Consider the following 27,093-nt stretch of genomic DNA (forward strand, 5'->3'; position numbering starts at 1 on the left):
CCTGCTGCCGCCTCAAACGTGCATGGCACACACACACACACACACACACACACACACACACACCTTGATGCCACGTCAACTCTCAACTGTTTGACCTTTGACCTCTGCAGAGCTGAGCGACGTCTGGTCCATCTCCGGCGCCGGCGGCCGCCCCGACCTGCAGGGGTCGCCGTGCCCCCCCCACCTGCCCACCATCTCAGAGGAGTGACCCCCCCCCCATGAAACACCAAATATAGTTTCCCATTTTTAAATGATTATGAAAATACAGTGAAAATGATGCAATTTTTATTCCATTTTTTAAAATTAATTTCCAAATAATATAATTCAAATAATTATCAATTTTAAAAAAAAGGACATTTCATAACTCATTTAACACTATTTTTTTATAATGTTGTGATTCATTTGGATTTTTTATCATTCATTTGAAAATAGTTGAACTATCTAATAGCTTTTAAAAGCATGAATTAGTGATCAATAAGCTGGAGTCAATTATTTGAAAAAAAAAAAAAGGCTCCAGAAGATGTTCTGGATCTTCACATTGCAGCAGAAAGCGTCGCTTCTCCAACATCAGCAGGAGCGTGACGGCTGCACAGGAGAAGACCAGCTTCATTAGATGTTAATAAGACTATGTTAATAGTCTCTAAACCCTTAATAGATGTTAATAATGACCGCTTAGAGTTGTAGATGGTCCTGGAGGCTCCTCTGTGGTGGACTCGCTGAAGATCCAGATCTTCTCATCCCCTCACTCGTTCTGCTTAATAATGGGTGTTTCCACGGGAACATCTGACCCCGGGGCCGAGGGGACGCCGTCTGTCCGGCCGGGGCCTCCGTCCGTCCCCGTGCCGATGCTAACGTGGAGGAGGAGGACGATGGGAAATGTAGTTCCGAGTTTGACTTCATGTGGACTTCAATGTTGCCATGGAGACAGCTCGACCGTGCCTACTTGAACTTCCGTTTCCGGCCGCCAGGAGGCCCGGCGAGCCGCCCGGGACCCGCACGGCGGGAGACGGACCTTGAATGTAAGCCGGGCGGGAGAAGCTGGAGTTTCCGACCCGGACTGAGAACTTGAACTCACCGCGGACCGACAGAACGATTGTGAACCCGGAAGTGAGGCGGCGATGCGATGCTAGCCACTGTCCGTTTGCATCATCGAGCTAATCCGTGTGCGTCTAACACGCCGATGTTTCTTACTTGTTTGCTCTTGCCAAAACTTACCAACTGCTGGAATCGATCGTGTGAATAAATATGCGTTTCAGAGATTTTAGCCGGGAGCTTTTAGCCGCGAGTTATCGCTGTTAGGTGTGAGCTAACCGCCGAACGCGGAGCCGTGATGTTTGTCCCTCCTCGGCTTCCGTCCCCCCCCCTCGCAGAACCCGGAAGTGGAGCTGCTTACGTTCATGTTTTCATCGCTGAGATGTTTGAAACTTGATGTTAAAAAGTTATTTTTGCGTGTTTGTGGAGAAATCATTGAGAAATAAACGACGAGTCTGAAGAGTCACTGCTGTTTCATGAAAGGGGAAGAAGAACCGCCTCCTCCTGTGAATTAATCTCATTCAGATTTTTACAAAACCATTTCAGGTCATTTGTAATATTGAAGAAAAATCTTTAATTGATACGTCTTTATTTTAAAAATGTTCAGTTTATATATCTATACTTTTTAGACCTGTCAATTTTATGTAAACGTTTACCATGTTTCCTCTTACTATTAATTACATTTTATTATGAAGTCTTTTTTATTAGAAAACAATTTTTCTAAGTTTTATTTTGATTTGTACATTTTATATTTATAAAGCTCTAGTTTATACATTACAAATGATGCACTAGTGATCACTTAGTCATTAATTTATACATTTTGAGTTTAAAAATGTTGAGTGAAAGTTTATACAATTTAAAAAACATTGGGAATTTGTAGATCTTTATATATTTCTAAATTGTTTAATAAATTCAGGGTTTATCTTTTTTGATAGTAAATCTTTAATTTATATTTTTTAAATTTGTAAATATAATTATGTATTTTTAAGTTGTGTCTTTTTATATCTAGTTAGTGTGAAACTGTTTAATTTATGACATTGTGGTTCATAAATCTTTATTTTGTAAATGTTTCATCTGCACTTCATCGTAAATGTATGCTTTTTTAATGTGATTTTTTTTTCAAATGTGTTTATTCTTTAGTATGTCAATCTTTTGTTCATTTGCCTATGAAACCTTATTTTCACACATCTTCAATTTATATTTTTTTATTTTACACATTTTCTCTTCATATATCTTTAAATGATCAATTTATATATCTTACAGGTCTTGCATCTATTTTAAAATTGATCATAATTTTTGGATATATCCTTTAATATATACATGCTTATTTCAAGTATCTTAGATTTATACATTTTCAATGTTTGAATCTTGATACATTTCATTAGATTGATTTCCATATGTTTGCTCATAACATATATTTTAAAGAAATCTTTGATTTATACATTTTATGTTTTTTTTAAATATTTATATATGTTTAGTTCATCCATTTTTCATTTATACGGTTGTAATTTTTGAACCTTTAATGTATACATTTTCCACAGGTGGTTGTTTTCTTGGTCTCATGATATATTCTTCTGTTCTGGACCCTGAGGGCCTCCTGGAAGCTGAACTCACCTGGAGCCAAACAGGAAGCGACACCATCTTTGTTTGTACGGCGATGAATGAAAGCTCGCTTCTGCAACGTCTCCTGTCTGAGCCTGTGAGTCTGTTGGTTTGTGCAAAGAAAATCTTTCATTTCTTCTTCATCTATTTTCATTTCATTTTTCATTGAAAGGATTTTTATGTCATTTTTTTCGGGGTCAAAATATTGTTTTCAGTTTAATTTGATCTATTTATGAACTTATTTTAATTTACTCCTGACTTTATTCCAAACTTAACATGAGTTTATTTCCTCCCTTCTATTGCAAGCTATTCTTTATTATTTCAACTTATTTGGAGGAAATATTTGTTCATATCTACTTTCAAGATGAATCAGTGATTGCACGTCCTCGAACAGCATTCATTCATCTCTGAAGGCTCCTGGAGGTCCTGGAGGTCCTGGAGGTCCTGCTGGCAGGAGACCAGGTCCCGGTCCCGGAATGAACGTGAATTCTATTTAGAATGATCGATTATCCCTTGATTATCTTCGTTGGACAGACGATCAGCGGGACGTCTCGGCTCGTCGGACGAGCCCGGTTCCGAGCCCGGCGTTAGCGTAGCGGCGAGCTAACTGCATGCTAGCGGTGAGAGTGAACAAACACGTGACTGGGAGCAGGTTTCTTTCTGGAAACGAGGCCGTGAGGAATTTTATGAATGAGGCAAAAAAAAAAAAAAAGCCCTTTGGACAAGCTAACATGCTAACAGGCGGACATGCTAAAGGGGGGGGACAAACAACGGCGGGTGTATGAGGGTTTCGGGGTGTCGCCCTTTGCCCGGACATGCATCCGCAGGGAGAGGCGGGCGGATCTTCTGTCCTCAGAGGTAGTCGTCCTCGCTGGACGGCTCGTCCTCGTCCGGGTAACGGTGACTGGGTCCTTCTCCGGGGTCGTCGTCATCGGCGTCCGAGGTCTCCCCGCCGACCTCCGACCCCTCGGAGCCGGCGGAGGGCGTGCGGCTCATCCTCCACAGCTGGGCGGCGAAGCTCCGCCCCCAGCTGCAGGGCCGGCCGACCGGACGCAGGAGGCGGAGCAGCTCGGCCGCCTCCCGCCAGTAAGACGTTCACTTGCCGCCGCGGCCGGAGCGCTGCTTGTTCATGGCCGTCAACATCTGGCTGATGTACGAGGTCAGCAGGTCGTCCATCTTGTAGCCCTGCGCGCGCACAAGAGCACAGTGAAGGTCGCGGCGAAGGTCCTCCAGAAGGTGCGCGGAGGAACACCCACCAGAGACGTCTCGCACAGCAGTTTGCTCCCTCGCACCAGGTTCCCGATGGTGATGTGGAAGTAGGTGTTCCCGCTGCTCCAGTTGGAGATCTTGGTGAAGGGGTGGGTGGTCAGGATGTCCTGCGGGGAAGGGGGGCGGAGCTTAGAGGTCAGGAGGCCAGGAGGTCAGAAGGTCAGGGGGCGGCGAGGCTCACCTTGCTCTTGGGGTCGATCAGACTGACGCCATGTTTGTTGATGGCGATGAGCAGGATCTCGGGGTAGTTGGGCTCCGTGGTTTGCTGTGGACACGAGGAGACCTCAGAGAGTGTGTGTGTGTGCGTGTGTGTGTGTGTGTGTGTGTGTGTGTGTGTGTGTACCTTCACTTCAAAGAAGGCGGAGCCAAACGTGGGCCATTTGTAGATGATTTTCAGGAACATCAGCTTGGCTTCCTCCCTGGACTTACCAGCCTGCTTGTTGAAGTAGGCCACCACGGACTGACACACACACACACACACACACACACACACACACACACTCCGGTCAGTCCAGACCCGGTGACCCCGTGGGATGGGATGGTCCACGGCGGCCTCACCCTCTTCCAGTCGTCGGGGGACATCTGTCGGAGGAGGTCCTGAGGAACCAGCTCCCGCAGCATCTTGGGGATGGAGGGGAAGTGGGACTTGTCGTCCTCGAACTTCACGCGGTAGATGAGGGCCGCCAGCTGGAAGACGTCGTCTCTGGAGCACTTGTGGTACCCCCGGAGATACTTGGGCAGCTCCTGCCGGGACAGAAGAGGACGTCCAGCCCCGGGGAGAAGACGGAAGGCCGGGAGCTCCGGGACGGAGACCCACCTGGTAGTAGTGGAAGATGGAGTCGGCGAAGGAGTCCTTCCCTGGAACCGTGGAGGTCCAGAGCTTCTTCATGAAGAACACCTGGTAGGTGAGGGACGGAACCGGCCCTGCGGAGGCGGAGCCAAAGAGGACCTTCACCACCCGCACATGGGTGCACGTGGGTGCACGTGGGTGCACGTGGCGGCAGGAGGAACCCACCTTCTTTGGCCGGCCGAGACTTCCTGATCCAGTCGGTCAGATGGCGGACAAAGTCGAAGAAGAAGTCTCCTTCAGGGACGCTGATCACCTGGCACACACACACACACACACACACACACACACACACACACACACACACACACACACACACACACACACACAACATCACACACACATACAGACACATTCTAATTCATTCCATTGTGTTTTCCAGGCGCTGCTCCATTTTACACAACATGAATGGAGAGTAACTGTAATCTGATTACTGATTACTCGGTGACCTCTGACCTTGTCGGAGATCTTGACGAAGAGGCTGAAGCCCTCGGGGGACTTGAGCAGCAGCCGGGTGGAGATGTTCTGACAGAAGTCCTTGGCTCTGGTGCTGGACTCCACCTCGAAGGCCTGCACACACACACACACTCAGGTCAGGTTCTCCTGGATGTCCTCCTGGAGGAGAAGGAGGCGCATGAAGTCCTACCTCGTCCGTGTCGTCGGGGAAGTAGACCTTGTGGAAGATCTGCGTGGTCTTGTGCTGGATGGCCTCCACCTCCACCAGGTGGGGGGGGTACTTCCTGGACCCGTTCCTGTTACCACGGCAACAAGGACAGACAGGCAGCACGATGACAACCCGTGGACTCCCGGGGTTAGAGAAGGTGAGTGTGTGTGTGTGTGTGTGTGTGTGTGTGTGTGTGTGTGTGTGTGTCACCGCAGAGCCTTGTGCATCCTGTGCATGCAGTCAGCAGCCAGTGGGTTTGCTCTGCAGGCCTGCAGGAACCTCTGGACGTGAGGCAGCAGGACGTTGCTGGGGGCGAAGAGGCCCGTGCACAACCACAGCAGCTCCCAGCCCTTCTCCTCGCTGTACCTGCACACGCAACACACACACACACACACACACACACACACACACACACACACACACGCGTGTTATGTGATGTATAGTTAGTATTGTAACTGCATGTTAAAATGTTATGTCCGTTCTGTGAGTCTCCTCCGGCCTCCTGGAAGGTCGATCTCCTCCCCTCACTTGACGTGGTTGTCCGTGAGCTGCTTGATGATCTGGCAGAAGATCTCGTCCTTCAGAGGCTCCGCCTTCAGGGCGCCTTCGAAGATCTGGTCGGTCAGCTCGTTGACGGAGCGCGTCCGTCTGGACGGGTAGTCGCTCATGTACTTCATCATGGGTGCGAGAGGTTAAGGACCAAAGCGGGTCACTTCCACGTCCTGCCCGTCCCCTGAGGTTCTCCACCTTCCTTCACTCCGCTCACCGCTCAGACATCTCCATCTTTTCAAGGCTAAACCTGCTCCTCACTAGCATGGACATCAGCGCCCCGTTAGCACGTAGCTACACCCTGTCCGGATTCTGGAGAAGATCCGCCCGGACGCTACCATTACCCCGGTCCTCCCGGCGGGAGCAGAAGGTCCAAGGAAGGATATCGACGAAGGCCAGGCAGGCCTCCTGAGCCAGGTCCTCGTGGCCGGCCACCTTCTTCAGCAGCGGCTGCTTGAGCGGCTCCCTGGTGCAGCTCCACAGCTTGTCCTTCCCACGGTTCTTGGTGACCATCACCCTGCTCAAGGTGTGTTTGGGTGGCGGCCTGGAACACACACACACACACACACACACACACACACACACACACACACTCACACATGATTCCACAGCCAGCTCAAACAACACCTTAAACCAAACTAAAGAATGTGGAAGAACTGCATGCAAAAAAGACAGAAATATTAAAAAAAAAAACAGTTATCTTTAATTTAGCCATTTTCATAATGATAATAATTATGGAAAAAATAATAGCTGTAAAAGATGGACCTGATTTTGCAGAAAACATCTGCAAGTTATTGGACGTGTGTGTGTGTGTGTGTGTGTGTGTGTGTGTGTGTGTGTGTGTGTGTGTGTGTGTGTGTGTGACCTGAAGTGGTCGTATGAGAACTCCTCCAGCGTGTAGGGTTTGACCCTGCCGTCCGTCTCCGGCAGGACGAGCTGCGACACCCGGACCGACTCCTGCCGCTGGTCGGGCGTCATGGTTACCAGCGCCTGGTGACCGGCGGGCAACAATCATTAGTTGTGAACTGTTTCCATGGTAACAATCTCCTGTGTGGAGATGGTGAGAAGAAAGACTTGTGCTGGGGCAGCGGCACAATACCGCCATCTAGAGGTCAAAGAGGGAATTACACCCTCAAATACCAAATTACTATTATTATTATTATTATGAGAGGATAAAAATTTTCGAATAAAAGTTTTTTCCAATGAGATAAAAAAAGAGGGATTATTTTCTCATAACAGTCCCGTGAACGTTCCTTGGACCCCGGGAGGAGGGTCCCATCCCACGGGTCTGAAGGGGTTCCTCACCACGACCTCCTGCTGCGGCCTGGTCATGGTGGGCAGCACGTAGACGCAGTCGGCGGGGAAGTCTCCTCTCTGATTGGTCCTCTCGTTGACGCCGTGGGCCCAGCCCGAGGTGAGGACCTGCTCCCCGCTGTCCTGGTCCAGCAGGATGAGGTCTCCCTTCAGGAAGCTGAGGAAGGTGGACTGGTCGCCGGCTGACAAACACGGGGATCGGATTCAGCGCCCCGAGGTCCGGGAGGAGGAGGTTCTTCTCCGGGAGGACCTACCGGGGTTGGGGTTGTCCTGCAGGGACACCACGAACTTGGACCTCCTGCGGAGCCCCTCCAGGAAGGTGACCACCAGGTCCCGGATGTCCTCGGCGTTGTTGGAGGTGAAGGTGAACTCGTCCCCTCTGATGGTCGCCAGCGTGAAGCTCTGGCCCTGCAGCTTCCCGCCCCTGAAACCACCGCCAGATGACCTCCGACCTCCGGGGGGCTCCGGCCTGAACCCGGGGCGCGGCGGCGGATTACCGGCGGGCTCACCTGCTGCTGGAGACGGCGGTGATCTCCGGGAAGGAAAGTTCTAGCAGGACCTGCTCCTGCTCGTCCACGAAGTACACGCCCGTCCAGTTCACCGCCACGATCAGGTCGTTCTTCGGAAGGTTGGGACCTGAAGGAGACCTCGTGGGATTGAGCTTCCAGAACGATACCGTATCAATGCAGTTACTATAGGACTCAGATTGGGATTCCGTTGTCAGATTTTAGGATTTTCAATGTCGCTTTATAGGATTTTGGTATCAGATTAGAGGATTTTGGTATCAGATTAGAGGATTTTGGTATCAGATTAGAGGATTTTATCATCAGATTACAGGATTTTATCATCAGATTAGACGATTCTGATATCAGATTAGAGGATTTTTTTGTCAGATTAGAGAATTTTAACATCGGGTGACAGGATTTTGTCAGATTATTGATTTTATCATCAGATTTATTGAATTCTGATGTCAGATTAGAGGATTTTTTTGTCAGATTATGGGAATTTGTTGTCAGATTTATTGGATTCCGATGTCAGATTATTGATTTTATCATCAGATTATTGGATTCCGATGTCAGATTATCGGATTTTATCATGGGTTTAAAGGGTTTTGTCGTCAGATCAGAGGATTCTCGTGTCAGATTGTCAGAGATTATACTCTGAAGGATTACAGCGACATGACCGAATGGTGAACATCTGAGCTTTCTTCTGCTGCTTCTAATCCAGAGATTAGGAGACTGAGGAGACGTCCGGCGTCACCTGAGAACTTGAAGGCTTCGTAGAAGCGTGAGAAGAGCAGGGGCCACTTGTGCCGGGCGAAGTCCACGACCTCCTCCTTCACCTTCTGGGGGTCCAGCCTCTTCTGGGTGTAGACGCCCTGCGGGGGGGACGGAGAAGACCACTCTGACCTCGGCTCCTCACGTGGCAACCGCGGAACATCTCCCGGACCCCCACCTTCTTGTGGGCGGCCATGATGAGCTGCGCCCACTTCTCCGCCGTCCTGGAGCTGCTGAGCTCGCGGTCGGGCACGTAGGACGGGACCAGGCTGAGCAGACGCTCCTGCAGGATCTCCGCGCCATAGTCCACGTAGTACTGCTGGGACGCCAGCTCCGCCAGCTCCTCCTGCGGGGGGACCGGAACGTGGACGGGCGTCGCCGTGGAGACGCTGGAGCGGAAGCTCCGGAGGAGGTCCTCACCCGGTCGCAGCGGTACTCCCCGAACTTCACCCCGCGGACCGTCTGCTGGTAGATGAGGCCGGTGGCCACGGCGTCCTCGGCCGGACAGTGCCAGGGGGCGAAGATCTCCTTCCTGAAGAACAGCCTCCAGGGGGCGTTGCGCTCCTGGGCGCCCTGCTCCTTGGCGTACTGCTCGCACTGGGACACGGCGTCCATCACGTGGTCGCTGCCGCTGCCCAGAGAGGACACCTGCGGGGGGACGGACGCCGGTCACATGTCTGCCGGAAGCTCCTCTGCCGGGCTCGCTTGGACTCCTGGACCTCGGTCGCTCCTGAGGAGCTCACGGGAGACCTCGCCTCCTTCTCTACCAGGAAGGGATCTCTTGAACCCTTGCGAATGTCCTCCCAGAGTCGAGGCGGTTCTCGCCGCGCCTGAAGGTCGGGGTCGCTCATGTGGACCACGCCGGGCCAGGAGAGCGGGTGGATCTTCTGGGATCCAAAGGCGTCCTCACCTTGTCGAAGAGGGCGATGTAGAGCGAGAAGCCGAACTTGTCCCGGAGGTTGACCTTCTCCGACAGGGCGTCCGTCAGCTCCCGGGCCGTGGTGGCCGAGTCCGTCAGCAGCGTCTTGGTGGTTCCGTCCATGAAGGTCACCGGCAGCATGATGGGCTTCTTGGACTTGGTGGCCTGAGATGTTCCACAAGAAGACAAGAGGAACCTCTCAGAGATCCGAGCCGTGGCTCGCGGACGCTCGGCCTTGAGCCCAGATCCGAGTTCGGAGCGAGTTTTAACGAGATACATGAGCAGATGGAGTTATGAGTGTGTGTGTGTGTGTGTGTGTGTGTGTGTGTGTGTGGACCTGCAGCTCCAGCCAGGATGGAGGTTGTGTCCTGGTTCCGTTGGCAAAGGTCCTCCTCAGCCTCTCCTCGCAGTAGGGGGCGTAGCCTGGGGGTCCACTGTGGATGAAGTTCCTCAGGTACTGCACACACACACAAGCAGTTTAGGAGAACACACACATCACTGGTGTGTGTGTGTGTGTGTGTGTTTGTGCGCGGCGTCCCGACCTTGACAAACTTGTCGGACGGGGCGAAGCATCCGACGCACAGGGAGATGAGGATCCATCCGCGGGCGTGAGAACTTTTGGACGGGTTCTGGCTGAGCTGCTTGCAGATCTGGCAGTAGATCTCATCCCTTCACACACACACACACACACACACACACACACACACACACGCAGACACAAGGCAATGATGTTTTGTGTGTGTGCGTGTGTGTGTGCGTGTGTGTGTACCTCAGCGTCGGCCTCAGGATGCCGTTGCCGATGATGAAGTGAAGCTTCTCCAGGTTGGACGTGGGCCGGTCCTCCAGCATGCTGTTGCCATGGAGACCGTACTCGCCATCGTTGAGCCGCTTGGTGACCTGAAAGCGTGGATCCGTCACGCCCCTCCTCGCCGCCGCGGACAGGAAGCGGGGCGCGGGTCACGTGACTCACCTCCTCGGTGATCTTGGACTTCTTCTTCAGGGTGAGGGACACCAGCTTGTGTCGGACGCTGCTCCTGCGGTGGCCGTCGCCCGGCGGCGCCTGCGGACGGCGGTCGGACACCTTAAGCGCGCCGAGCGAACGCCGCCCCCCCGCGGCGACCCCGGCGCGACCTCTGACCTCGCCGTCGGCCTGCAGCGCCTGCAGCTCCCTCTTGTAGGTCTTCTTGCCGAGCGTCTCGTAGATCTTGGTCATGACGGGGATCTTCTCGCTGCCGTCGCTGATGGCCGTGTGGTACTTGGGCTCCGGCAGGTCCCCCATGAACCTCAGCACCGTGATCCAGACCGCCAGCGCCGCCTGCGGGGCGGACAGGAGACGTGAACATCCGTCGGTCTGGCCGGAGGTCGGAGGTCAGAAGTTTGAGGCGGCCCACCAGCTGGTCGCCCTCGTCGTCGTGGAAGAGCAGCGGTTGCTTGAGGGGCCTCCTGACGTAGGTGTGTGTGCTGGCGCCCTGGAAGTAGGTGGCGGAGAACTTGGCGAACTTGTACTCGGACAGGTCGTCCTCGTCGTCGTCCGGCAGCGGGAGCGCCTCGTCCAGGTCCTCCTGCTCCAGGTCCCGGTGGCCCCGCTCCAGGTCCTACGGGAGGAGGGGCCAGAAGATCCCTGAGATCCCATTCGGCGGCGTCGGAACGGCGGCGTCGGAGGAGGAGCCGACCTCGAAGCCGGCGGGAGGCTGGCCCTCGCGCCCCGGCAGGGAGCCGCTCGTCCCCAGGAAGCCGAACATCTTGTCCACCATGTCGGAGTCGTTGACGGGCTCGTGGCGGGCCTTCTCCATCTGCTCCACCATCTCCTTCTTCTTGCGCGCCTCCTCCTTCTCCCTCTTCTGGCGCTCGGCGTCCTCCTTGGCCAGCTGGGCCAGACGCTCCTGGAGGAACCCGAGCAGGGGTCGTCTAGAAGCTCTCCAGATGTTTTCCTCCACCGTGACGTTCCCCCGCGCCCACCTGGTGCTTGCGCTCCGCCTCCGCCTTCGCCCTCTTCGCCGACATCTGGTTCCTCAGCTTGGCCTCTTCGGCCAGACGCATCTTCTCGGCCTCCAGCCGGCGGCGGTACTGGCAAGAAGGGGGCGAGACGTCCAATCGGCTCATAACTTCCAGAAGGTTCCGACGCCGTGGAGAAGAACCGCCGATGTTTCTTACCTCCCCCTTCAGGCGGGCGTAGAGGCGGCGTGCTAGCAAGCCGCGGGCGGCGGCCTGGATGGTGATGACGGCCCACAGCCGGTGTCTGAAGGCGCGGCGCACCAGGAAGCCTCGGCAGCGGCCCTGGAAGCCCGTGATTCTTCGGCGGGCCACGTGGTAGGAGGCGCACAGCTTCCTGGACCGGACCAGCGCCTGGAGGCGCGAGAACCCGGCCCGCATCTGGAGGGGGAAGCCGGTCATGTGACGTGTCGGACCGTACCATCTCCTGACAACGGGGGGGGGAGGTTACACTCACGGCGCCGTAGTTCTTCCTGCACTGATACCCTCGCCAGGACTTCTGGATCAACACGGCCGACTTCCTCATCCTCAGGAAGTTGGATCTGACGAGCAGAGGGGAAGAAGAGATGACTTCCTGGATCTCCAAGGAGGAGGAGTAGCATGGAGGTCATGTCCGTGAGGGAGACAAAGAAATCCCCCAAAGCACCAGGAGGGAGCAGAAGCCCATGTAGCATCATCTAATCTGGAGATGGAAGGAAGGCCCACCTGTCCTTGAAGCCCCGGACCACCTTCTGGATGAGGATGACCTTGTCGGTGATGGCCTTGTCTCTCTCGATCTCCAGCAGCATGTCGTGATGGTCCTGAAGGAGAGACGCGTCAGAAGGCCTCGGCTAGCGCGCTAACTCTGCTAACTCTGCTAACTCTGCTAACTCTGCTAACTCTGCTAACTCTGCTAACTCTGCCACACGGAGCATCAGCATCAGCAGATGAGGTTTCTGCAAAACAAACCGTCTGTGTGTGTGTGTGTGTGTGTGTGTGTGTGTGTGTGTGTGTGTGTTAATATACCCCCCACACCCTCCCTGCTTCCTGTCAGGAAAGAGTGTTCCCTCTTTCTACTTCCTGCTCTGCTTCCTGAGTTTTCATTGCTTCTCTGGAAACAGAGAGGACTCAACCCGTGACCTTTGACCCCCGGGAACATCCCCCGTTGCCGAGCAACGCCGCCGCCGCCGCTCCCTTCGCTTCCTGTGGGCTGGAGCCAATCATGCGCTTCAACCCCGGCAGGAAACGGGGTTCTTCAGGGGCGATGGAGGTCCTGGAGGAGCCGGTGGTCTCACTGAGTGGAACCCCCGTTGAAGGCGTGACGAACCTTGAGGAAGATCTTGGTCTTTCCCATCTGCCAGTCGTCGTCGCGCCCCAGAACCGCCTCTGCGATCCTCTGGCAGGTTCCCCTCAGGTCCTCCTGAAGGAACCGGAGAAGGTTCAGACCCGGCGGGGACGGGTCCCGCTGGAACCAGGAGATCCCTACCTGCTTGTAGGCGGGTTTGACCCCGGGCATCAGGACCCGGTAGCGGTCCACAAACTCCACGAAGGTGTAGCGGATGGGGTAGCCGGCGCGGCGGATCCGGATGGTCTCCATCATACCGGAGTAACGCAGCTGACGCACACACAGCTCCCGGTCAAACAACTGCAGACACACAAACATAAGGTGTGTGTGTGTGTGTGTGTGTGTGTGTGTGTGTGACATCCATCAGACGTGCAGGACTCCTCCCGTGCCGGCAGGTTGGACTTCCAGTTGATCCACCATCGATCTTCTGGTTTCCAGCGACAGAGGAACCTGGACCTGTGAGGGCGTCGGCCGAGGAGATCTTGGAGATCTGAAGTGTTGTGGATGTTCTGCTCTGTGGTGGAGCCCACGTGTGGGCGAGGAGCAGCGGGATGAGCGTTTGGCGCCAACATGGCCGCCGCTGGCCGTGACGGACGGTGGGACGCGGCGCTAGCTCGCTAGCTTAGAGAGAACGTGGACGGACGAGGCGTCGGAAGAGGCGCTCAAAGCTGGTCGGAGACGGTTCGATGGTTTCAGAAGGAGGAGGGGCTTCACTCCGTCCACCAATGAGGTTTAGACATAAAGTCTAGCGATTAGCATTTAGCATAGCATTAGCATGGAGTGTGCGGCCAGGATGGCGCAGCAGATGAAAACCTCCCCGGCATCTTCAAGGTGAATAAAACCACTGTATTTATCTCTCTGTGCTCTCTTTTATCATGGATAATTATTATTTATACAATATTTGATTTTTATAAAGTCAATTATCTAGAAACGGATAACAAACCTGGATTAATAGCGTTTCAGCCCATCTCAGTCGGACGTAGCGGCTAACGGAGCTACGTAGCAGTTCCGCCGAGGTGAGACCGGCTTTTCAAAAACGTCTCCACGTATCAGCCTGACCTTTGAGCCGCCAACTCATTTTGCTCCTGCAGATGTTCTCCAGAGCTCCAGAAGGTGCTGCAGAGTCCACACTCACCATGGGCTTCTTGTACTCGTTGGGTTTGATGCAGCGCACGAAGAACGGCTGACACACACTCAGCGTCCTCATGAGCAGCTCCAGAGATCTCTTGAACTGACTGCTGAGCGTGGGGGAACGCTTCCTGGTCTCCGCCCCCTGCACACACACACACACACACACACACACACACACACACACACACACACACACAGTGCGGTGAGTGGAAGCCCTCCTTCCTGTGGAGAAAGGGTTGAAGAGGGTGGAGAACCAGGAGGCACGTGGTTGTTTGTGACGAGCGTGAATCAGGAGGACACGCCTGGATCTCCTGCAGGTTGGAGAAGGTCAGCGTCCTACCTCGGGCAGGAGGCCGGCGAGCGGGCCGAGCGAGCTAGCGGGAGAAAAGCCGCACAGAAACTGCGCGAGGACGAGGACATGCAGGAGACGGAGACATGCAAAGGAGAAGACACGCCGGAGAAGGAACACGTCACCCGCTGAGATCTTTCGGGACCTTCTCCTCCACGCCGAACCCCCCGCGGGAGAAACGAAACGGTACGGCGGCGAGTGTTACCATGGCGACGTCGGCCTGGAAGATCTGCTTGATGAACTTGTTCTTGGAAGAGTGAACCAGCTGGATGATGTCGCCGTACAGCGTGTCCCGGTTCTTCTCCAGGAACCCTGCGGAGGAACGTAGGCGTGAAGGCGACGGCGGGCGGACACCGGGACGCCGGCGAGCGTCGGCGGCTCCACCTCTGGTCTCGTAGAAGACCACGCCTGCGAAGTGCTGGATCCCGAACTGGGTCTCGTAGTTGTTCTTGGGAGGGATGTAGTTGGTGTTGAGCTTGTGCTGGAAGTTCAGCTTGTTCAGCATGGTGCCGTCCGTGCCCTGAGGAACCACAAGGAACCAGAAGGTTCACACTCCAGAAGGTCCGCGAGGCTTCCCGGGTCGGGTTCCGGGGCGTCCCCACCTTGGGGAACCTGCTCTCCTCGTCGATGAGCGAGATGATGTTCATGGGCTTGATGGCGATCATGTCCAGGGCGTCCTGGTTGTCGGTGAACTCGATGTGCTGCCAGTTGATGTTCTCCAGGTTGTACTCCTCCTGCTCCAGCTTGAAGACGTGACGCACGAAGAACTGCTGCAGGTTCTCGTTGGCGAAGTTGATGCACAGCTGCTCGAAGCTGAGGAGCCAGAGGAGGAGAAGGAGGAAGAGAGGGGTGATCCATGGACGGAGCTTCCACAGGGGAACATCTGGCCGGGCTCAGGAGGTCCTCCGAGACCTTCCGGATCGGGACCATGATCCCGGCTCCTTTCTCTCCTCAGATGGACCTTCCGGCTTGCGGACCTGTGGACCACCGACCCGCACCTGTTGACGGTGAAGTTCTCGAAGCCGAAGATGTCCAGGAGTCCGATGGAGCGCCTGACGGCTTTGGTCTGCGAGGACGGGGGCTTGTAGATGGCGGCGTTGATCTTCTCCACGATCCACACGAACATACGGCCGTAGATCCCCTGCACACACACACACACACACACACACACAGGTGACGTGTTAGCTGAGTGTGCTCAGACCCGGCGGACGGACGTGGAGAAGGTTCCGGAGCACCTTGACGAAGGCGTCCCTGACGTCGAGAGCCTGGTCCACGCTGAGCGGCGTGGACACGGTCTCTCCTCGGGTGATCAGGGTTCGACTGGTCAGGCAGTTCATCAGGTCCTTCACGTCCACCTGCACACACACACACATGGCTTTCAGGGATTTCTGAAGCTTCTACAAACCTGTGTGTGTGTGTGTGTGTGTGTGTGTGTGTGTGACCTCCAGCAGGATGGCGGCGGTGCTCAGGTGAGGGCTGCAGACCACCTCGCAGGCGTCCAGGTTGTCGTAGGTTCGAGCTGCAGGGTCAAAGGTGACGGCGTCAGACGGGACGTTTCAGGAGAACGCGCCTCGAGCTCCCTCACCTTCGTAGGTCAGGTTCCCCATGTGGAGGATGGAGGCCAGCAGCTTGGAGATCTCCCAGTTCTCCTTGTCGGTGAACATGAGAACCTGCGGATAGAGGAGCGGCGTCAGACCCGGCGGTCCCGGCTCTCCGGCGCCCCCTGCGGGCCGGCCCTACCTTCATGGCCGAGCGGATGTTGGAGTACTCCTTCATGTCGTCGCGGCCGTCGCACAGCGTGCACCTGCCCTGCGGACCAGCAGAACCCGGTTTCACCGAGCGGCGGGGGACGGGCGTCAGAGGTCAAAGGTCAAAGGTCAGGAGACTCACCATGGTGAGGTAGGTGTAGTCCGTGGCCTTGCTGAGACCCAGTCTCTTCTTGTCCTCGGCCGTCATGCCCTTCAGCATGCAGTAGAAGATGTGGTAGTTCCTCTCGTCGTGGGCCTGCGGGGTACAACATACGGAGGAAGGACTCGGATACCAACTGATCCTTCCAGAAGAAGAAAGATGAAGACGATGAGGATGACCTGGATCCATTGGTTACCCATTACACTGACAAACTACTGCAATATCAAGGGAGTACTGCCAGAAAATACTACAGTATTAAGAACGTACTACTAGGAAATACTCCCATAAAATATCAAGGAAGGATCTAGGAGGGTCACCTCCATAACCATCAGACATGGGTAACCATCCATCATGTAGGGAATACAATCATAAACCACTACAATATCAAGGGAGTACTGCCAGAAAATACTCCAGAAGGAAGTACTTCTATAAAATGCTCCAAGATCAAGGAGATGAGAAGATCAAGGAGACGAGAAGGTCAAGGAGATCTGAAGGTCAAGGAGATGAGAAGGTCAAGGAGATGGGAAGGTCAAGGATATGTGAAGGTCAAGGAGATGAGAAGGTCAAGGAGATGTGAAGGTCAAGGACATGTGAAGGTCAAGGATATGAGAAGGTCAAGGAGATGAGAAGGTAACCTCCATACTCATTAGAACCTACATAACCTTTGAATTACATGACAAACTACTCCAACATCAAGGAGGTACTATTACACAAAATACTCCAAAATCAAGGACATACTGATACAGGATACTCCAATATCAGTGCTCGCGCACACGTGTGTGTGTGTGTGTGTGTGTGTGTGTGTGTGTGTGTGTGTGCGTGTGTGTGTGTACCTGCCGGCAGACCCTGGACTTCTCCAGCAGGTACTGCTCGATCTTGGCGCCCTCGATGGCGCCCCTCTTGTTGAAGTGGATGTCGATGTACTTGCCGAAGCGAGAGGAGTTGTCATTGCGGATGGTCTTTGCGTTTCCGAAGGCTGGAGGACGCAAGACACACACACACACACACACACACACACACACTGATCAATGATCTGATCAGTGATGATCGACGATCCGTCCGCCATCGTCACAAAGGATCTGACTTCCAGGTTCTCGTTGCTCCGATGACACGGACTGACACGGTCTGATGTGGTAGCAACTCATGGTAGCAACACATGGAAGCAACATCACCATGCTCCCATTCTTCTCCTGACGTTGGTTAGAATTTTTCAACACGATATTGCCATGTCACGTCCAGTCGGGTTCAGTCAAGTCCTGTCGGGTCCTGTACTGTCCAAACGGGTTCAGTCAAGTCCTGCAAGGACCTGTCAGATTTATTCAGGTCCTGTCAGATCCTTTACCTTCATGTTGGGTCATGTCAAGTCCTGTCGAGAACTGTTAGGTCCTTTCGGATCCCTTACGGCCCTGTTGGGTCCGGTACTGTCTAGTTGGGTCTTTACTTCCCATTCTAGCTCTGTCCTGTCAGGACCTGTTGTGTCCTGCGGAGTACTCAGCTGTCTTGTCGGGTCCCATCAAGTCCTGTCGGGACTTTTCGGATCCTGTTGGATCCTGTACTGTACCGTCGGAACCCGTCAAGTCCTTTTGGGACCCGTTGGGTCATGTCAGGTCCCGGACTTTCCTGTCAAGTCCTGTCGGGTCCAGCCGTGTGGAGCTTTGTCCCGTGGGATGCTGCCGTGTTCTTACCCTCCAGGATGGGATTGGCCTCCAAGACCTGCTGCTCGATCCAGGAGTGCTGACCACTGATGGCCGCCAGGAACTGAAGGATCAGTTTGGTGCTCTCGGTCTTTCCGGCTCCGGACTCCCCGCTGTGACATCACACACAGAGTCATTCTGAAGGCCAACCGTCGTGTTTGAAAAAGACAACGGTTAATACGATGGGCATCATTGTGGTTCATCTTCTTAGAACCTCCAACACGTGCTCCAAATGGGGCTTCGATCGATCTCGTCCAATCAGTAAATTCTTCAGCAGCTCATCCTCTGGAAGCGAGGACTATCTTCTCAAAATGTTCTGCCCGCTCATCTCACTGACCTTCACTGGAGGTGATCGGTGGATCTGGTCCCACCTGAGTGGACGGTACCTGATGATGCAGCACTGGTCCCGGTTGTTCCTCTGCATGTTGAAATAGCAGTTGTCTGCGATGGCGAAGATGTGCGGCGGCATCTCCCCGATCTTCTTGTTGGTGTAGAGGCGGATCTGGTCGGCCGTGTAGATGGGGAGCAGCTGATAGGGGTTGATGGCCACCAGGATGGAGCCCGTGTAGGTCTGGGGTAGGAGGTCAAGAGGTCAAGGCTGGGGACGGAAAGAGTCTGGTAGCTCAGCAGTGGAGGTATGACGGTGAGGACGTCGCAGGTCAACCAGGAGTCACTCAGCGGCCATGTTGACCAAACCAACCTTTCAGGAGGTGACTGGAAAACATGCGTCTGGTTTTGTTCACCACCTGCTCACCACCCTCTTCCACCCATGATCTGAGAAAGTGTGTTATCTGACCATCTCAGACCAGAACCCCGAGGACATGGGGACATTCAAAGAGCCGATGCTGGAACATCCATGCAACATCCATGCAGCGGTGGAGATGGACGCATGAAGCCTCTGAGCGCTGATTGGTGCCAAAAATCACAAAAGAATAATTTGCCATAAGCATCTACAAGATGTTACCTTCTTCTTCTTCTTCTTCTCCTCTGGACTGCTCCCTTCAGGGTTCACCACTGCAAATCCACCTCCTCCATCTCACCCTGTTCTCTGGATCCTTCACTTTTGCACCAACAACCTTCATGTCCTTTCTAACTCCATCCATAAGTCTTCTCTCTGGTCTTCCTCTAGACCTCCTCAGCTTCCGTCTACCCATGTATTCACCATCCCCTCCTCATACATGACCCAACCATCTCACTTCAGCATCTCTGCCTTTTTCTCGAAAAACATCTCCCATGTGTCGTCCCTCTGATGGACTCCTTCCCGATCCTCTCCATCCTGGTCGCTCCCAAAGAGAACCTCAGCATCTTCATCTCTGCCACCTCCAGCTCTGCCTCCTGTCTTCTCTGCTTCTCTTCAATTGTCTCCCAACCAATCAGCATCCCTGGTCTCACCGCTGTCTTCTCCACCTTTCCTTTCATTGGGAATGATATTCTTTTATCATCCCTGACACTTTCCTCCAGTCCTAAGTGCTTGAACTCCTCCACCTTCATGATCTCCACTCCCTGTAGCCTCACTGCTCCTCTCATCCCCACCCATATTCTGTCTCTCTACCTTCATTCCTCTCCTTTCAAGGGCATACCGCCACCTTTCTAGATGTTCCTCCACCTGCTCCCTGGTCTTGCTAGAGATCAGAAGGTCATCAGCAAATATCCAACAAGAAATGACCTCCATTTACATAAATATGAAGGGAAATGAATGTGAAGGGAACTGTAGCCAGTCTCTTGACGGAGTCGTATGCTTGCAGGCATGCAGTTCTCAGGTGGTGGAGTGGGTGGAGTGGGGGGCGTGCAGGAGATCGAGGGTTAAAGAAAGGCGTCTTGTCGTCCTGGTGGACCAGGAGGAGACCACTCACCCTTCCGCCACAGTTAGTCTTCACAGGTAACGTGGACGGGACAGAGAAGAGAGAAGCAGGAAATGGGAGAAGAGAAGAACATCTGAAGATCCCAGAGAGTAAAGCTTAGAGTGAAGGACCCACTCCAGGGCATCTGAGAACATGAACATTGCCTGGACAGGAGCAGGGATATTTCCTGGAGGTTACCAGTTATAAAATAGAGAAGCTAAATAAGTGCACGAAGCCAAGTTGCGTCCGTTTGCAGACGACACCGTCACCTCTGCGTAAGACTCGGTTTCTGAAGCCAAACTCACGTAGATGAGCTTCTCGCGGTATCTGATCAGCAGGTTGCGGAGGATGCCGGCCTCGTTCAGGTCCCCCAGGCGGATCATGTCCTCCACGCCGTGGATGGAGGTGGGGTGCATGGGCTTGATGTTGGTGGCGTTCTGGGGGGAGATCCAGTGTTCCTGCACAGTGGAACCCATGGAGGGCAAAGGACTCAGGAGATGAAATCTGGTATTTTAAACTGGAGAATTTGATTTCGGTTAATTGAAGCTGAAAACTCTGTCCTTGTCAAGTAACCATGTCCATTTTTGGACATGGGTTGTCCAAAAGAAACCGCTTCACCTTCTTCATTTCCTTTGGGCTACTCCTTCAGGGGTCACCACACTCTGTATGCTCTCTCACACCAACAACCTTCATGTCCTCCTTCACTCCATCCATAACTCTTCTGTCTGGTCTTCCTCTAGACCTCCTGCCTGGCAGCTCCAACCTCAGCATCCTTCTACCAATGTATTCTCTGTCCATGTCCAAACCATCTCTGTCGGGCATCTCTGACCTTCTCTCCAAAACATCTAACATGTACTGTCCCTTTGAAGGACTCATTCCTGATCCTCTCCATCCCCGTCACTCCCAAAGAGAACCTCAACATCTTCACCTCTGTGACCTCCAGCTCTCCTGTCTTCTTCTCAATGCCACTGTCTCCAAACCACACAGCATCCCTGGTCTCACCACTGTCTTCTCCACCTCTCCTTCCATTTTGGACTCTTTTATCACCCCTGACATGTTTCTCCACCTGAACATGTTTCTTCACTTCCTTTTTCCACCCTCTCCTCTGCTCTGGACTGTTGACCCAAAGTGTTTAAACTTCTCTGTAACACCTGCAACACACCTCACCAGTGTCTCACAGCAAGCATACATGTCCTGCACCAGTCGAACATACTTCTCTGCTCCTCTGGACTTCCTCATCTGTACCACATAATTGGCCAAAAAAAACCTAAATTATAAATATATTTGTATCTCTGATATCTTTTGATTTTTTCCAAAATTCCTCAAAACGATAAATGTGTGCCTTGTTTTACTACTTTACTTCTTGTTCCACATTTGCTGTGTTGGAGCTGAAGGTCCACGAAGCTCAGCGTACATTCCTGCCACCAGGGGGAGCCCGAACTTACGTTCCCCTCATCGTCCACCACCTGGATCTGCCCCGAGTCACACAGCTTCACCACGGCGCCGATGGGGACCTCAAACTCCCGGCCGCTCTTCTGGTCCAACCACACGTAGTCGCCCTGCGGGGAGACGACAGGAGGAAGATCTCACCATCGAACGCAGGAAGGACTTCTCACCGTCAACCGACAGTACGTGAAGATCTGATCAGGTAGATGGACTGAACCGAGGAACAGTGAAGATCTAAGTATTGGGCTGAAGGTGTCCTGGTGTTTGTAACGTGGTGGTGACTTTGACATCTCCTGCCTGGCTTCTGGTCTGAAGGAAGCGATTCAGAGCAGATGAAGCCCGTGGAGGAACGCAGACGGGAGCTCAGGGAACATCAGGAGCATCAGCCTGGAGGTCCAGGAACAGCTGGACCACCAGCGAGGAGATCCGGGGTCTGCACCTCCTTCATCAGGTCCTGACCTCCAACCACAGAAGGTCTGCTCACAAGGTGTGACAGGTGCTCGCTCACAGTAGCTGACAGTGTGTGTGTGTGTGTGTGTGTGTGTGTGTGTGTGTGTGTGTGTGTGTGTGTGTGTGTGTGTGTGTGTGTGTGTGTGTGTGTGAGATGCGATCAACTGGATCAATATTTCCTGTATCACCCGCACAAACCAATGTCACGTAGTGACGTGTACACACACACTTACACACACACACACACACACACACACACACACACACAGGCGGATGGAGGTCATCAAATCAATATGTTGCATTAAACAGCCAGACACATTCGGCCAGACAGAGATAACATGGACTCAAATACCTCGCACACACACACACACACACACACACACACACACACACACACACACACACACACACACACACCCCGTACCGGCAGCAGTGTGGTGTGTTTGGTTGCAGTGTTGACGTTGCGGAGAAGAGCCCACTTGGCCTGGTCCTTCTCGTAGAGATCCACATAGTCCCGACGCTTGTACATTGTCTCACACACACACACACACACACACACACACACACACACACTTAGGTAGATGCCCAGTGGTGTGTGTGAAGCGATCAGCCCGTCCTGTGGCCGGTCCGTAGCTGAGTGTTTAAAAGCGGTGCAGGAAGGTCCAGGTTGTCCAGGTTGTCCAGGCTGGTCCAGGGTCTCCTGAAGGTTGAGTTCTGCAGCAGCATGAGGTCGCTGTCCTTCTGGCCGTCACCCTACCTTCTGAGAAGCTCACGCTCTGTCATTCCAGCCCACAACAACCCCCGTCGCCCCGGCAACCACACGGTGTTGGATTTCCGGAGGTGAATTCCACAGAATGCGATCCGGACGACAGCTTTCTTGCGCCGGAGATGGATCAGAGATCAAACTGAAGTCCAACATCTCGCCGGGGAGAAGATCTCTGAAGTGACATGATGGATGGGTTCATCCAGGTTCTTCCAGGTGATCCACCAGGATGAGGTGGACGGGGTTGGACTCGGGCTCCGCGACCACCGTGGACGATGCTGCTGGTTGTGATGATCCAGCAGGTTGAAGCCCAGATGTTTAGAAACGGGATGAGCTTCAGACCTTCAGGCTGATGCTTGAACATCCCAGGCCTTTTTCTCAAAGGTGACGTAAAAAAAGCACACATCTGCAGCACGAGAGGTTCAGACCTTCAGAGCAGAACCGCACCAGATGGTCTGGGATGTGTGTGTGTGTGTGTGTGTGTGTGTGTGTGTGTGTGTGTGTGATTGCCACAGTGACGTCTCAGAGTGTGATGTAACTCACACACTCTTTGAGTTTATATTGAGGAAAATTATAGCGTTATTTTTTTACTTTGGATAAAAATTGAGTGTGTGTGTATGTATGTGTATGTTTGCATGTGTGTGTGTGTGTGTGTGTGTGTGACAGGTGTTTGGTGTAATGTTCAGGGGGATCAGTTTGCCAGATGGAGTGTTTACTTAATTAAACCAACATACTGGTAACACACACTCAGACAATTCCTCACACACACACACACACACACACACACACACACACACACACACACACACACACACACACACACACACACTCATACTATGACCCTTCTGAAGACCTTCACCCTGACCTGATCTTGACCTCTGACCTGAACCTCAGAGCTCCACAGGGTTCCAGGAGGAGGGAATGGTCCAGAAGGACGGTCCTCACAGAGATAGCTAAAGCAGGAGGGCAGGTGAATTATTAAGCAGGAGGATCTGTTCAGCGTCTCCTTCTCCTTCTCCTTCTTCTCTTCTCGTCTGCCATCCCTCCATCTGTGCTGTCTTGATTTCAACTCATTCATTACGGAGCGGCTCAGACCCTGATGCCAGAAGAAGACCTCTTCAGGCCAGAAGATGAAGGTGACATCATCAGATCTTGTGAAGGTGAGGAGCGTCAATCCTGAAACCAACCGAGGTTCGGGACAAAATAATATGTACGGATCCTTCCTGAAGGATCTGGTCCAGCACAGAACAACCACACTCCACGGGTCTGCAGACGAGTCGCCATGGAAACAAACAGACGAGATGTTTGTTTGTGAGATGTTGGTTAGAAAGGTCAACCCAGGTTATAGACACGTCCCTCCGAGACACACACACACACACACACACACACACACACACACACACACACACGAGGACAATCGATGGATGACCCACTTCCATCGGCCAGACACCGTCCACAGATCAATATAACCTGTGTGTGTGTGTGTGTGTGTGTGTGCCTTTGAGTATGGCTGTGTGTGTGTGTGTGTTTATATTCGCGTGTGTGTATGTGCGCCTTTGAATGTGGGTCATGTGTGTGTGTGTGTTTGTGCGTGTGTGTTGCTTCTATTTGTATATGTATGCGTGTCTTTGAGTGTGTCGTGTGTGTATTTGTGTGTGTGTGTTTAGGCTGTATGTTTCTTGTATGTATTTGTAATGTATGTTTGTCTGTGCGTCTTTGATTGTGTGTGTGTGTGTGTGTGTGTGTGTGTGTGTTCGCACCTTTGAATATGTCTGTGTGTCTGAGTGGCTATGAGTGTGTTATGTGTGTGTGGGTGTGTTGTGTATATGTATTTGTGTATATGTATGATTGTGTGCCTTAGACTGTGACGTGTGTATTGTTGATGTCTGTGTGTTGTGTGTGTGCCTTTGCATATCTGTGTGTGTGTGTTCCTGGGAGTGTGTATGTGTGTGTGTGTTTGAATAATTGATCCAGGTGTTTTCTTACCGCCAGCTCAGTGTCTGATCACATGTCGCCGTAGCAACAGGACAAATCGCGTTGCGTCGGCGACCGCATTTTTTCACTCTTATCAAGATCAATAATCGATCATCGGTATCTACCGGCTGACGGGCCTCCGGCCCGTGTCAATCACTCGGTTACCATAGCGACCTGTCAGAAGGACACCGTCTAACAGCAGAAACAGAAATGACCAAATGGACGTGTGTGTGTGTGTGTGTGTGTGTGTGTGTGTGCCCTGTTCTACTGGAGGACCAGGTGCAGCGGCGCCCCCTGCTGGCCGGGGCGGGCGGTGCAGGGGAGCGGCCCGAGCAGGTTCATCACATTAGCATTTAGATGGAGGCGTCACAGCGAAAGGTCGGGGATGAGATACTGCCGAGGGTTAATTGGACCGAGCCTCTTCTCTTTGCCTCGCTGAGTCGCTTTGTCGGTCAGCCTATCAATCGATCAATCGATCAGAGCCGTCGAAATACAAGAAGGGAACGCAAAAGTCCAGCTCAGAGGCGCCGGAGGTGGAAGGATATGGGGATGGAGTTCAACTGAAGCTCATGCTTTGTTTAACTGATGACACATTTAACCACAGCTAAACACTGTGTGTGTGTGTGTGTGTGTGTGTGTGTGTGTGTGTGGGTGAGTGTATGTGTGTGATTTGATGGACTACTATTTTTGTGCTGTCCCGTTACTTTACTTCTTATTTCTTTAACAGCAAATAGAAATCACCTGAATACAGTGTACCGGGGTGGACACGAGACACGACACACACAAACACACACACACACACGCACACACAAAGACACACACACACACACACACACACACACACACACACACACACACACACACACACACACACTACCTTGATGAGGGTCCCGTATTTGTGGCTCAGACGGCGGACGTTAGGGTCCCAGCCCTCCAGCGGCCAATCAGATCCCCTCCTGCTTGTCTTTCCTGTTTCCATGCCGGTTAGGATCCGAACTTTTCAGAGAGTCCACACTTCCAGGTTCACCCCCCACCTGCCCCTGACCCCTGACCCCTGACCCCCGACCCCTTCAGACCGCCCCTTCCGTCATTTCATCCTGCCGTTCTAAGCAAGATGCCCTCCGTTGAGGAAGAGGGGGGCGAAAAGTTGGAAATGTCTTTAACTTGTCCAAAACGAAAAAGCTGCTTCCTGTTCAGAATGAGCTTCTGACTGTGGGAGCGGTGACCGTGTGGTGTGTGTGTGTGTGCGTGTGAGTGTGTGAGCGTGTGTGAGAGAGAGTGTGTTGTTGTTTTATTGGCTCGTCCTTCAAAGCAGGGGGCGCCGTCAGAGCCGATTAGTGTGTCAGAAAGCCTGACGGGCTCAGCTGCGCATTAACCGCCTTTTTACAAGGCCGACAAGCCGCCCTCACACACACACACACACACACACACACACACATGTATATATACACACACATAAACAATTGTAGTCGGGAATGAGCCAAACACAAAAGAGGATTCAGACTAATGAGTCCTTAATGAGAGCTGTCCCTTCGCTGGGACACACACACACACACACACACACACATAATAAAAGTGTTTGAATGCTTTTTAACCCTTTAATTTCCTGACCAAACAGGGAGTGTTATCCCACACCTGAGTTTTTCCTCTGACCGTCATCAACTTGTTTTTGGAGTAAAAGTGACACCTGTCAATCAATCACAGCTGTGAAGGTGAATGTCACAAATCCACAGGTACTGTTTTGACCTTTGACCCTGGAGGCTCCCCACTCTGCCTTCAATGGTTTTAATGGTGATGCAAAAATAAGGCCGCTGTCACAAAGTGAACCCACATGAGGCTTGAAACCACTTGTCCTGATGTTTCAGAATGTAACTGTGAAAATGTGGATGTAACACAGTTCAATTTTTTCTCCACTTCTCCTGCACTTTGTAGGTGGATGGTTTGGTTGACCTGAATGATCACAGGTCCACTTACAGAGACATCCAACCCTTCAGGGCTTCCAATGCACCTCCATGTCTCTGGACCGTGAGGAACCCCATGCAGACACGGGAAGAACATGGAGACTCCACAGGCAGCTTGGAGATGACCTTATAAAATATTGCCAACACTTTGCAAACCTCCATAATAACCCCCATATTTTCACCACAATCCACAAAGTTACATGGAAGTTTCTTCACATCGAGATGAGGAGTGTGTGTGTGTGTGTGTGTGTGTGTGTGTGTGTGTGTGTCCTCTCACCTGCTGCAGAATGACCATGGTTTAGCGCTCGTCCTCCTCTGAGGACATCAGTCACCCGTCAACCCTGTGAGACATGGAGAACTGTCACAGGAGTGTCATTACAACCCTAACTCAGATGTGGATTTAACCTGAAACACACACACACACACACCCACACACACACACACACACACCTTTAAACACAGAACCCTCAAGGTTTTACATCTCTGATCTTTTGTATGCGACTTTAATAGTCTAAAAGCCTTGAAAAGTTCAGAAAAACACTGGCTCATTACAGTTAACAGAAATAATTGCATTGTTCAGTAAATATAACTGCCGTAATATGGTGGGTCTCTTACTATTATATTCATGTATTTTATTTGTTTTTGTAAAGTTCAAACATTGCTATGCACATACAGTAGATAAAGCTTTAGGAATTTCACAGTCCTGGGATTAAAAGATTGTTATTAATACTGCCGTTGTTGTTAATATAATAATATTTATAAGTTTCATTATCATATAAACAACAAC

At 52.5% G+C, this 27,093-nt stretch overlaps 2 protein-coding genes across 8 annotated transcripts in view; one reads left to right on the top strand and one right to left on the bottom strand.

The window, feature by feature from the left end:
• The window catches only part of gdpd4a (glycerophosphodiester phosphodiesterase domain containing 4a), a 12,524-nt gene extending 11,045 nt beyond the window's left edge, over positions 1–1,479 (top strand). Inside the window, exon 17 of the mRNA XM_086165050.1 lies at positions 111–1,479. Within this exon, the coding sequence (XP_086021176.1) occupies positions 111–208 (98 nt within the window). The 3' untranslated portion in view covers positions 209–1,479. The remainder of the gene's footprint in view (positions 1–110) is intronic.
• A 963-nt stretch (positions 1,480–2,442) lies between these two features.
• On the bottom strand, positions 2,443–26,642 carry LOC147224026 (unconventional myosin-VIIa-like). Of its 7 annotated transcripts, XM_086165028.1 has the most exons (50): positions 25,223–25,341; positions 21,158–21,271; positions 20,018–20,170; positions 19,725–19,742; positions 18,258–18,442; positions 17,863–17,984; positions 17,011–17,153; positions 16,160–16,273; positions 16,010–16,078; positions 15,855–15,939; positions 15,712–15,788; positions 15,505–15,624; positions 15,268–15,410; positions 14,872–15,082; positions 14,654–14,789; positions 14,475–14,581; positions 13,925–14,062; positions 12,931–13,089; positions 12,772–12,864; positions 12,171–12,265; positions 11,923–12,007; positions 11,628–11,846; positions 11,433–11,540; positions 11,147–11,356; positions 10,865–11,068; positions 10,612–10,788; positions 10,444–10,533; positions 10,243–10,370; positions 10,016–10,142; positions 9,811–9,930; positions 9,465–9,638; positions 8,975–9,202; positions 8,733–8,900; positions 8,538–8,655; positions 7,787–7,913; positions 7,532–7,701; positions 7,269–7,459; positions 6,829–6,953; positions 6,350–6,507; positions 5,943–6,096; positions 5,625–5,780; positions 5,397–5,502; positions 5,207–5,320; positions 4,919–5,006; positions 4,721–4,827; positions 4,462–4,647; positions 4,247–4,363; positions 4,085–4,168; positions 3,891–4,010; positions 2,443–3,819 (listed from the first exon to the last, which is right to left on the bottom strand). In XM_086165028.1, the coding sequence occupies exons 1-50, from the start codon at positions 25,322–25,324 to the stop codon at positions 3,730–3,732; spliced, it is 6,633 nt and encodes a 2,210-aa protein (XP_086021154.1). In that variant the 5' UTR covers positions 25,325–25,341; the 3' UTR covers positions 2,443–3,729. The 7 variants fall into 7 exon arrangements, with proteins under 7 accessions (XP_086021154.1, XP_086021157.1, XP_086021155.1 ...); XM_086165031.1 differs by lacking the exons at positions 19,725–19,742; positions 25,223–25,341 and adding an exon at positions 26,584–26,642; XM_086165029.1 differs by lacking the exon at positions 25,223–25,341 and adding an exon at positions 26,584–26,642 and having other exon boundaries at positions 12,772–13,089.
• Between the last annotated feature and the right edge of the window lie 451 nt (positions 26,643–27,093).

Source organism: Fistularia commersonii, chromosome 18 (assembly GCF_037954325.1).
Source record: "Fistularia commersonii isolate RoL2024-O1a breed Wild chromosome 18, RoL_Fcom_v1.0, whole genome shotgun sequence".
Taxonomy (NCBI): Eukaryota; Metazoa; Chordata; class Actinopteri; order Syngnathiformes; family Fistulariidae; genus Fistularia; species Fistularia commersonii.